Source organism: Xyrauchen texanus, chromosome 17 (genome assembly GCF_025860055.1).
Source record: "Xyrauchen texanus isolate HMW12.3.18 chromosome 17, RBS_HiC_50CHRs, whole genome shotgun sequence".
Classification (NCBI taxonomy): Eukaryota; Metazoa; Chordata; class Actinopteri; order Cypriniformes; family Catostomidae; genus Xyrauchen; species Xyrauchen texanus.
Genome location: NC_068292.1, coordinates 45,338,698 through 45,350,430, shown reverse-complemented (window position 1 = coordinate 45,350,430; position 11,733 = coordinate 45,338,698). Strand labels below are relative to the sequence as shown.

General features: G+C 42.8%; 2 protein-coding genes across 3 annotated transcripts in view; one reads left to right on the top strand and one right to left on the bottom strand.

Moving 5' to 3' along the window:
- Positions 1-6,011: 6,011 nt before the first annotated feature.
- LOC127658061 (potassium voltage-gated channel subfamily S member 2-like) lies at positions 6,012-7,535 on the bottom strand. Its single transcript, XM_052147154.1, has one exon. The coding sequence runs from the start codon at positions 7,428-7,430 to the stop codon at positions 6,012-6,014; it is 1,419 nt and encodes a 472-aa protein (XP_052003114.1). The 5' UTR covers positions 7,431-7,535.
- A 1,239-nt stretch (positions 7,536-8,774) lies between these two features.
- LOC127658068 (NIPA-like protein 2) overlaps positions 8,775-11,733 on the top strand; it is a 17,832-nt gene continuing 14,873 nt past the window's right edge. For both annotated transcript variants that reach the window (XM_052147165.1, XM_052147167.1), the window contains exons 1-2: positions 8,775-8,848; positions 8,987-9,051. In XM_052147165.1, the coding sequence (XP_052003125.1) occupies positions 9,046-9,051 (6 nt within the window). In that variant the 5' untranslated portion in view covers positions 8,775-8,848; positions 8,987-9,045. The remainder of the gene's footprint in view (positions 8,849-8,986; positions 9,052-11,733) is intronic.

Below are 11,733 nucleotides of genomic sequence, written 5' to 3'. Positions count from 1 at the left end.
CAGAGATTGACATCACTGCTGGAAAGAATCACATCCCTGTCAGAGAATCACAACACCGCTCGAAAGAATAACAACACTACTGGAAAAAAATCACATCCCTGTCAGAGAATCACAACACCGCTCGAAAGAATAACAACACTACTGGAAAAAAAATCACATCCCTGTCAGAGATTGACATCACTGCTGGAAAGAATCACATCACTGTCAGAGAATCACTTCACTGCTGGTGAGAATCACATCACTGTCAGAGAATCACATCACATCACTGCTGGTGAGAATCACATCACTGTCAGAGAATCACATCACTGTCAGATAATCACTGCTGGAGAGAATCACATCACTGTCAGAGAATCACATCACTGTCGGTGAGAATCACATCCCTGTCAGAGAATCACATCACTGCTGGAGAGAATCACATCACTGCTGGAGAGAATCACATCACTGCTGGAGAGAATCACATCCATGTCAGATAATCACATCACTGCTGGTGAGAATCACATCACAGGTGGACAGAATCAAATAATTGCTGGAAAGAATCACATCCCTGTCAGAGAATCACAACACCGCTCGAAAGAATAACAACACTACTGGAAAAAAATCACATCCCTGTCAGAGAATCACAACACCGCTCGAAAGAATAACAACACTACTGGAAAAAAATCACATCCCTGTCAGAGATTGACATCACTGCTGGAAAGAATCACATCACTGTCAGAGAATCACATCACTGCTGGTGAGAATCACATCACTGTCAGAGAATCACATCACTGTCAGATAATCACTGCTGGAGAGAATCACATCACTGTCAGAGAATCACATCACTGTCAGAGAATCACATCACTGCTGGTGAGAATCACATCACTGTCAGATAATCACTGCTGGAGAGAATCACATCACTGTCAGAGAATCACATCACTGTCAGATAATCACTGCTGGAGAGAATCACATCACTGTCAGAGAATCACATCACTGTCGGTGAGGATCACATCACTGCTGGAAGGAGAAACAAAATCACTATCAAAGAATCGCATCGCTGCTGGAGAGAATCACATCACAGTTAGCGAATCACATGCTGAAAAGAATCAAATGACTTTTCAAATGAGAGAAGATGCAGGAGAATCATCAGCAGCAGGACATTATTTTGCAGTCCCACAAATTTGATATCTGGTATGTGAGTGTATATGAGTGTTTATTCTGCAGAGTTCATTCAGTTTTTATATCGGCAAGAGATGCACCAAGTAGAGGAATCAGAATGTGTGTTTCCCAGGGAACAGAGCTCATCGTCATGACAGCTCTCCCACGAGTTACTGCGGGAGGAACCAGAACACGCAACATCCTCACACTTCTGAGTTTAGGCTAGAATAGAATGTGTATATATTGCAATGTGAACAGGGTCGATAGAAACGTTTCCAGACAGACAAGAGGAACTGACTCGGAAACAGCTGATGTGTTAAAAACACACTGACGAACTGCAGATCTGATCACACAGGAGGACGTGATTCAGTTTACAAAGCTACTCAGGAGGTTAAAAAACATGATGGACAACTCATTTACCAAGAAAATACTGTGCTTAAAGTCAACACGAGAGATAAATCACAACCCATTGTACTTCCATGTGACAATTCTTTGCAACAGGATAGGCGGGGCTAGGCTCGGCCCCGCCCTCCTCCGCTCTACAAGGATATTCAGCGAGAGAGAGAAATGTAAGGCAGGACTTGATTAGATGCTGTAAAGCGTCTGTATTTGACAGGTGGAGCAAGTTATTACATTTTGATGAAACTTTCCTTTGAAATAAACTAAGATCAGGATCATGTATAGAAGTATACAAATCAATTCATCTTTCATGCTGACTTTAAGGAAAAAAAAGAGGAACTGCTCCACAATCATGTGCATATTCAACTATTCATTCATATTTATTTGACATATCCTACGTCTTCTGCACAATACATGACATCAGTCCTGTTAAAAAACTCCTTTAGTTTCATTAATAAATGAGCACAATCATCTGTTTGACATTTTCTACTGAGTGTCTGGCTGGTGAAAGCTTTCACTTTCTGCCATTAAGAGCACATTTACCGTATATACCGTATACCTGCTCCACATACACGACTTAACACACCGCAGTGACACATCTAAACACATTTATGACATTTAAATGTGATCTACATATCATTCTAATGCAGCATAATTACACAAATCTCTGAGGCTTTCCCTGGTCAGGTCACATGCTGCCTTCACAGATGACCTCAGATGACCTCAGATGACCTCAGAAGACCTCAGAAGACCTCAGTCTTCATAAGAGATGTGTTGAAACCTCACCTGAATGACAGAAGACCTTCATTTACAGACACTTTTGACATTTATATCACAGATATAAAATCTAGAGACCAAAGTGTAACTTTAAATTATCAGACCCCCTTGAAGCTTCACACAGTGACAAAACACTAAACCTCACAAATATGATTTTCAGTTTGATTTAGCAAAGACACCATCTTCACGCAATTGCTTAATAATTAGTGAACAGCAGAGATGGTAAACATATCATAGATACTAATGATTTATTAGTTTTGGAGACTATTATAATGGATATATCTCTCTTATATTTGAGTATCTCTGCTGTGTGTGATGCTCTCATTTACATTTACATTTCTGCATTTGGCAGACGCTTTTATCCAAAGGGACTTACAGTGCACTTATTACAGGGACAATCCCCCCGGAAAACATGGAGTTAAGTGTCTTACTCAAGGACACAATGGTGGTGCAGGTGGGGATTGAACCAGCAACCTCCTGATTACCAGTTATGTGCTTTAGCCACTACGCCGCCACCACCACTTCATATATGAATATGCTCTCATATTTGATAGTGACAACACAACTATTCATAACTGTTTACATTTTAAATAAGTGTTAGCATTTCCTGCTAACTGAATGTAGTTTTTGTCGGGCATAAACTTATTCCCAGGGCGGGGCTATGATTTCCGTGGCCCCAAGTAAACGTCCAGCCGGGGGCCCCTTTCGGCGTACAACTGGGGGAAGTTACATATAATTAATTTAACGAATGCAGGTTTTCCACAGTTTTTCGACTCAGAGAGTACATAGAAGAATGCTATTAATTTAAAACAGGGGTGTTCACACTTTTTTGTGTGATGATCTACTTTTAAATGAGCAACTCAATAAGATCTACCAACTAAAAACACAGTTTAATTTAAAATAAGAAAATGCTTGTTGGGACTACTGCATGTATCTTCTAATTAATAAACAAATATATACAGGTGAAACTCGAAAAATTAGAATATTGTGCAAAAGTTCATTAATTTCAGTAATTCAACCTAAAAGGTGAAACTAATATATTATATAGACTCATTACAAGCAAAGATATTTCAAGCCTTTATTTGATATAATTTTGATGATTATGACTTACAGCTTATGAAAACCCCAAATTCAGAATCTCAGAAAATTAGAATATTACATGAAATCAATAAAAAAAAAGATTTTAAATACAGAAATGTCGGCCCTCTGAAAAGTATAATCATGCATATGTACTCAGTACTTGGTTTGGGCCCCTTTTGCATTAATTACTGCCTCAATGCAGCGTGGCATGGATGCTATCAGCCTGTGGCACTGCTGAGGTGTTATGGAAGACCAAGATGCTTCAATAGCGGCCTTCAGCTCTTCTGCATTGTTTGGTCTCATGTCTCTCATCTTTCTCTTGACAATGCCCCATAGATTCTCTATGGGGTTCAGGTCAGGCGAGTTTGCTGGCCAATCAAGCACAGTAATACCATGGTCATTGAACCAGGTTTTGGTACTTTTGGCAGTGTGGGCAGGTGCCAAGTCCTGCTGGAAAATGAAGTCAGCATCTCCATAAAGCTTGTCTGCTGAAGGAAGCATGAAGTGCTCTAAAATGTCCCGGTAGACGGCTGCGTTGACTCTGGACTTAATAAAGCACAGTGGACCAACACCAGCCGATGACATGGCTCCCCAAACCAACACAGACTGTGGAAACTTCACACTGGACTTCAAGCATCTTGGATTGTGTGCCTCTCCATTCTTCCTCCAGACTCTGGGACCTTGGTTTCCAAATGAGATGCAAAATTTGCTCTCATCAGAAAAGAGGACTTTGGACCACTGAGCAACAGACCAGTTCTTTTTTCTTTAGCCCAGGTAAGACATTTGACATTTGAAGCCCATGTCCAGGACCCGTCTGTGTGTGGTGGCTCTTGATGCAGTAACTCCAGCCTCAGTCCACTCCTTGTGAAGCTCCCCACACATTTGAATGGCCTTTTCCTGACAATCCTCTCCAGGCTACGGTCATCCCTGCTGCTTGTGCACCTTTTTCTTCCACACTTTTCCCTTCCACTTAACTTTCTATTAATGTGCTTTGATACAGCACTTTGAGAACATCCAACTTCTTTTGCAATTACCTTTTGAGGCTTTCCCTCCTTGTGGAGGGTGTCAATGATGGTTTTCTGCACAACTGTCAGGTCAGCAGTCTTCCCCATGATTGTGAATTCAACTGAACCAGACTGAGAGACCATTTAAAGCCTCAGGAACCCTTTGCAGGTGTTTAGCTGATTAGAGTGTGACACTTTGAGACTACAATACTGAACCTTTTCACAATATTCTAATTTTCTGAGATTCTGAATTTGGGGTTTTCATAAGCTGTAAGCCATAATCATCAAAATTATATCAAATAAAGGCTTGAAATATCTTTGCTTGTAATGAGTCTATATAATATATTAGTTTCACCTTTTAAGTTGAATTACTGAAATTAATGAACTTTTGCACGATATTCTAATTTTTCGAGTTTCACCTGTAATAATGTTCAATGTTGATATCATTCAGTTTTAACACTAAACCCAAAACACCTACAGCACAACAGATTACAATAGTCAGGGCATTGACCAGGCCATGTTTTGTTTATTCGGTTGCCATGACAACTAGGTTTGTGCATACGCGCCGTTTATTCAGTTGCCAAGGCGCGTATGCGCAAACCTAGTTGTCATGGCAACTGAATAAACAAAACATTGCCTGGTCAATATTTACTGGTCAAGTGCAAGTCAGACAGAAACTAAAAGAAGGAAAGACATTATATTTAATTTCATAAAAATTTAACAAAAGTACATAAATTTTGTGAGATCTACCAGCATTGCCTTTGCGATCGACTGGTAGATCGCGATCGACGTATTGGGCACCCCTGATTTAATATAATAAATATTATTTATCTGCACCAATACAGCAATAAAAAAGCAATTTTTACCTACATATATTTTTACAAAACATTATTACAAATCAAACTTCACTTACATTTTGGAACCCAGATGAATATTATTTATTAGCGAAGTGAATTATTGTAATGTGATACTGTTATTATTTTGTGGATTTGTTTTATACAATAGTATTATTTTTCTGTCGTATTTACTTCGCTTGGAGCTTTTATTTTGACTGATCGTTCACTGCAGTGCCAACTCTATATCCCTCATTGCAAATCTGGTGAAACGCCGTCACCTGCGACATTTCTGTGATACTGTCACATTTTTGTATAATAACTATAAGCGGCATCAAATGTTTGGAATAGTGCGAATGGATGCACTTGCAGCAGAACCGCTCAGAGAAGGATGAAAACAGCGTATTCGTGCATGAACACGGAACAGCGCGTTTCTGACCGGAAAACATCCCCATGTAATTGCATGGTTAGCATGGTGGCTAACACCGCTACTGCATTTGGCTGCAGCATAAAACTTGTAAAAGTGTGGCAAAGGGCACTTTAAAAAGAAAAATCAGTTATCGGATGGTATCGGCCAATCACAGTGTTAAAATATCGGTGATCGGCGTCAATTGTTCTGATCTATGTACCATTAAAAGACACAAATGTAACATTTCGAATGAATGCTGGACCTGTTATTAATTTGATAGTAAGAGTCAAAGACAGCGAACATTAACCACAAAACAACAACGTCTGTACACAATCTAAACACAGACGCACACAGATACAGTGAAGTGACGACAGTCTAATTAAGAGACTCATTTAAACTGTGATTGCTGGGTGAACTGCGACTCATGTTGGACAGACTGGCCATCAGTGTTTTGACTTTATGAGCGTAATAATTCCTCAGATTCATGGACGGAGCCTCTTTCATTCCTTCGTCGAAGTCGCAGGTCCTCATAATGACCTCCAACTGTTTCTGTCTCTTGTAGAACAGAGAAAACTTGTTAAATATCAAAGTGATCGGAAGCACCACAACTAATATTCCGGCGAGGATGCAAGCCGAGGCGGTGAGTTTTCCAGCGACGGAGTTAGGAACCACGTCTCCGTAGCCCACAGTGGTCATGCTCACCGTTGCCCACCACCAGCTGGCCGGAATGGTGCTCAATCCCTCGTTGTCCTCTTTCTCGACGGTGTAGGCCATGACGGAGAAGAACGACACTCCGACGGCCAAGTACAGCAACAGGAGGCCGATCTCTTTATAGCTGTTTTTGAGTGTGGCGCCGAGAGACCTCAGGCCCGTGGAGTGACGTACCAGCTTCAGGATGCGAAAGATTCTCATCAGTCTCAACACCTGAGCGACTCGACCAAGGTTGGCCAGCGCCGGGCTGCTCTCTGCCACCAGGTTAATCATCAAGGTGAGGTAAAACGGCAAGATGGACACCAGGTCGATCAGGTTCAGTGGGTGTTTGAAGAAGTGGAGTAGGTCTGGTGCTACAGCGAATCGGGTCACCAGTTCGAACGTGAACCACCCTATTCCCAAATGTTCCATGGTCTCGAAACGAGGGTCCTCGCACGGTCTGCCGTCGCCGTCCAGGAGCGTGAACTCCTTCATGCTGTTCATACACATGGTGGCGATGGAGCCCAACACGACCAGAATGGAGAAAATACTGATGACCCGGCTGGGGAGGGAATATCCCGGATTGTCCAACATCAACCAGATCTTGCGTCGGATGCTCCCAAGGGGCTGCTTGTCAAATTTACCGGCATCGTTGTAAAATTCCATGATTTCGTCAAAAGAGGAAGTCGTGCTGCCCTCTTCACTCTTGTCGTCCCAGTCCATCTGCTCGGGGTCCATCTTACGGCAGTGGTAGGTGCTGCTGCAACAAGAGTCGATGAAGAACTCGTTGATGCCCCAATACTCGATTTCTTGACTGAAGGAGAAAATGCAGAGTTCACCCATGACGTGTAGCCTTCCCGTGTTATAAAAATGTAAAACATAAGGGAAGAGCGCTGGATTCCGGTCAAAGTAAAACTCCTTCTCAGAGTCATCGTAATCGTCACACAACTCAAGAATGGACTCTTTGGAGCGACACAGCAGCAAGCGCGCGAGTCTTGTCTCGGGGAAGCGAGATAGTCTCTTTGACAGAAGCCGTCGCCTGAAGCCTCCAACGTTGATATGTATAGCGCCCTCCTCTGGAGCAGAAGCACTCTGTCCTGTCATGACTATTCAGTAAATGTTAAAAAAGCCAATGAGTAGAAAGGTGTTTCTGAGATAGCATGGCTCTGGTAAGCTGAGGGATGGAAATACATACACGTCGTTATGAAAGCAGCATCAATATTGTTCTCTCACGAGACTGTGCAGCTTTTCATCTGTCTCAAAACAAACATCACGTCACATTACAAGCTTTCGTGAATCACGAGGGAACGGAGTCTGTGCTGTGTTTAATCCGTGCTTAACCATCGATGTCTTTAACGGTCGTTTCTACTGCTGTTATACGTGTGTGAGGCGATTTATCTCATTAAAAACTCACCGCGATATTCCCGCCTCTCACGCGACACGCGCACAGCTCCAGGCGACGAGGTCAAAGATTAAATCGGCGATTTAGTCCCCAAAATGCTCCTTCAAAGCTCCTGAAAGCATCCGACAGTGTGCCAATGAGCCCTCATGTGCGCTGAATATACAAAGACGTGAGAGAGAAAACACCCTCAGGATGATGGGCGTGTATCATCGCGGTGTTCTTCACTTCCGCTGAATTAAAGACATTTCACTGAAATTACAGCGTCAAAATATTGATTTAAATGCACATTGATGACATGCGTGATCTTAACCTTCATCTCAGTCAGCAATAATCGGCTCATTTAATTGGTCCTAGTGTCGAGATGTCATTTTCAAGAGGGGTTTGTGTTGTTTTGGGCTTGTTGTTTTTATGTAAAACATCCTTTTAGAAAGTACAGAGAAGATCTTAACCTGGTGTCATACGTCATCATTTGAGTAATGAGCATGTTGATGTTTTGTTGCCCAGCAGGAGTTTGCAAAGGTTTTAACTGGAATACGTCTATCTGACAAAGGTTAATAAGTATGGATGTCAGTAAGACATTCAGCAGATGTTTCTGAGATGTTTATGATGTAGAATGTTTGTAAACCTGATATTTTACACACACACTCATACTACACACAACTTATACTACACACACTCATACTACACACACACACAATCATACTACACACACTCATACTACACACACACACTCATACTACACACACACACGCACACACACAGACACATACAAACACACACGCACAGACAGACAGACACACACACAGACAGACAGACACACAGACATACACAAACACACATACACACAGACACACACACACACACACACACACACACACACACACACACACACACACACACACACACACACACACTCAGTACGTCATCATGTAAGTATGTGGTGTAATGTTAGAGAATAGATGTACTGTCCCTTCACCGGCACACTGACTCCGCCTCCAACTCACACACACTCACAGAACACTATTGTCCTTCACTGCACAAAGAGTTCTGTAATCACACACACACACAATCCAGCTTTACAGAAGATTCCAGCACTGTCTCGTTCCTGTACCAGAATCCTGTATGTATTTCTTCTCATAATTATTGTGAAATCTGCTGCTGATTTTATATGAATGTCAGTTGTGTCCTGTAGCTTTACGCTCTCGGGCCTGTCCTGTGTTCATCAGTCAGACTGTCCTTGTGTTGTTCTTTCTGCCAGTGTGTTTGTGTGGTGTTCTCCTTTGCATGCCTTGTGAGAACTACAGGTGAAGATCCAGCATGGAGGTACAGAAATAACCAATTCAGGCTCAAACACTGCGACCTCTAACCCGAAGCTAAACACGCAGCAACAGACTATACTCGCTCTAATACAGTCATTATTAAAACTACTCATAACACTTATCTAATCTGAGTGCTATCACAACTACAGCTCTAAATCTGTGTAATCCACACTACAATCTGTAATGTCAACACTTTAGATCAAATTAATAGTCTCAATGAAGCAATCCATCACATCTAAAGACAGATTTAGTCATATTAATCAGCTCAGGTGTGATAATTATTACAACAATCAACAAATCAACAAGACAAGACTGTCAGGGTGAGTTTCCCAAAGCTAGCATGACTGTGATCACTTTCCTTTTGATCAAACAAGCAGTTTGTTAAAGGGACAGTTCACACAAAAATAACAATTCTGTCATCATTTACTCACCCTCATGTCATCCCAGATGTGTGTGACTGACTTTCTTCTGCAGAACACAAATGAAGATTTTTAGAAGAATATTTCAGCTCTGTAGGTCCATACAATGCATGTGAATAGTGACCAGAACTTTGAAGCTCCAAAAAGCACATAAAGGCAGCATAAAAGTAATCCATACGACTCCAGTGGTTTAATCCATGTCTTCAGAAGTGATATGATAGGTGTGGGTGAGAAACAGGTCAATGGCAGGCTAGCACCTTGCGTGCAGCTCTGCCATCATTAGTGTATGAATGTGTGTGTGTGTGTGTGTGTGTATGAGTGTGTGTGTGTGTGTGTGTGAGTCACTGTGTAAAGCGCTTTGAATACCGTTAAGGTTAAAAAGGTGCTATATAAGTGCAGACCATTTACCATTTTTTGGTTGACATTTTATGAATAAAATGTTTTCATTCAAACTGTTAAAGCTGTTGTACATCAATATTTTGATGCATTTGCTGAATGTAAGTGAACTTACTCAAAAAATATTTATAGATGCATTTAATTTTTTTATTTCATTTTATTAAAGATTACTTAATTCTTAGTGACTCCGGTCAGGTCTCCTAAGCAACTAAATTGGCCCGGTTGCTAGGTAGGGTAGAGTCACATGGGGTAACCAAATTGGCCTGGCTGCTAGGGAGGGTAGAGTCACATGGGGTAACCAAATTGGCCTGGCTGCTAGGGAGGGTAGAGTCACATGGGGTAACCAAATTGGCCCGGTTGCTAGGGAGGGTAGAGTCACATGGTGTAACCAAATTTGCCCAGTTGCTAGGGAGGGTAGAGTCACATGGGGTAACCAAATTGGCCCGGTTGCTAGGGAGGGTAGAGTCACATGGTGTAACCAAATTTGCCCAGTTGCTAGGGAGGGTAGAGTCACATGGGGTAACCAAATTTGCCCAGTTGCTAGGGAGGGTAGAGTCACATGGGGTAACTAAATTAGCCCGGTTGCTAGGGAGTGTAGTCACATAGTGTAAACAAATTGGCCCGGTTGCTAGGGAGGGTAGAGTCACATGGGGTAACCAAATTAGCCCGGTTGCTAGGGAGGGTAGTCACATGGGGTAACCAAATTGGCCCGGTTGCTAGGTAGGGTAGAGTCACATGGGGTAACCAAATTGGCCTGGCTGCTAGGGAGGGTAGAGTCACATGGGGTAACCAAATTGGCCTGGCTGCTAGGGAGGGTAGAGTCACATGGGGTAACCAAATTGGCCCGGTTGCTAGGGAGGGTAGAGTCACATGGTGTAACCAAATTTGCCCAGTTGCTAGGGAGGGTAGAGTCACATGGGGTAACTAAATTAGCCCGGTTGCTAGGGAGTGTAGTCACATGGTGTAAACAAATTGGCCCGGTTGCTAGGGAGGGTAGTCACATGGGGTAACCAAATTAGCCCGGTTGCTAGGGAGGGTAGAGTCACATGGGGTAACCAAATTAGCCCGGTTGCTAGGGAGGGTAGTCACATGGGGTAACCAAATTGGCCTGGTTGCTAGGGAGGGTAGAGTCACATGGGGTAACTAAATTAGCCCGGTTGCTAGGGAGGGTAGTCGCATGGGGTAACCAAATTGGCCCGGTTGCTAGGGAGGGTAGAGTCACATGGGGTAACCAAATTGGCCCGGTTGCTAGGGAGGGTAGAGTCACATGGGGTAACCAAATTAGCTCGGTTGCTAGGGAGGGTAGAGTCACATGGGGTAACCAAATTAGCCCGGTTGCTAGGGAGGGTAGTCACATGGGGTAAACAAATTGGCCCGGTTGCTAGGGAAGGTGGAGTCACATGGGGTAACCAAATTGGCCCGGTTGCTAGGAAAGGTGGAGTCACATGGGGTAACCTCCTCGTGGTGGTGATTAGTGGTTCTCTCAATGGGGCGTGTGGTGAGTTGTGTGTGGATCGTGAAGAGTAGCATGAGCCTCCGTGGTGTTATACACAACGAGTCATGTGATAAAATGCACAGATTGACGATCTCAGAAGCGGAGGCAATTGAGACTTGCCCTCCGCCACCCAGATTGAGGCGAGTAACTGTGCCACCAGTGACACGAGGACCTACTAAATAGTGGGAATTGGGTTTTTTAAATTGGGTGAAAATGGGATAAAAAAATTACTTAATTTTGTTATGAAATTGAAATGCGTATATCCTGAAATAATTTTTCTGAGTGAGAATGTTTCTGAGAATTACAGCTCAACAACCAATTCACTAAAGCCAGTCAAACCGTTCATGTTCCCTGTCTGTCGCTCACTCGATGTGGT

Coding starts and splice junctions, on each gene's coding strand:
- LOC127658061 (XM_052147154.1), bottom strand. CDS start 7,430: ATGACAGGACAGAGTGCTTCTGCTCCAGAGGAGGGCGCTATACATATC.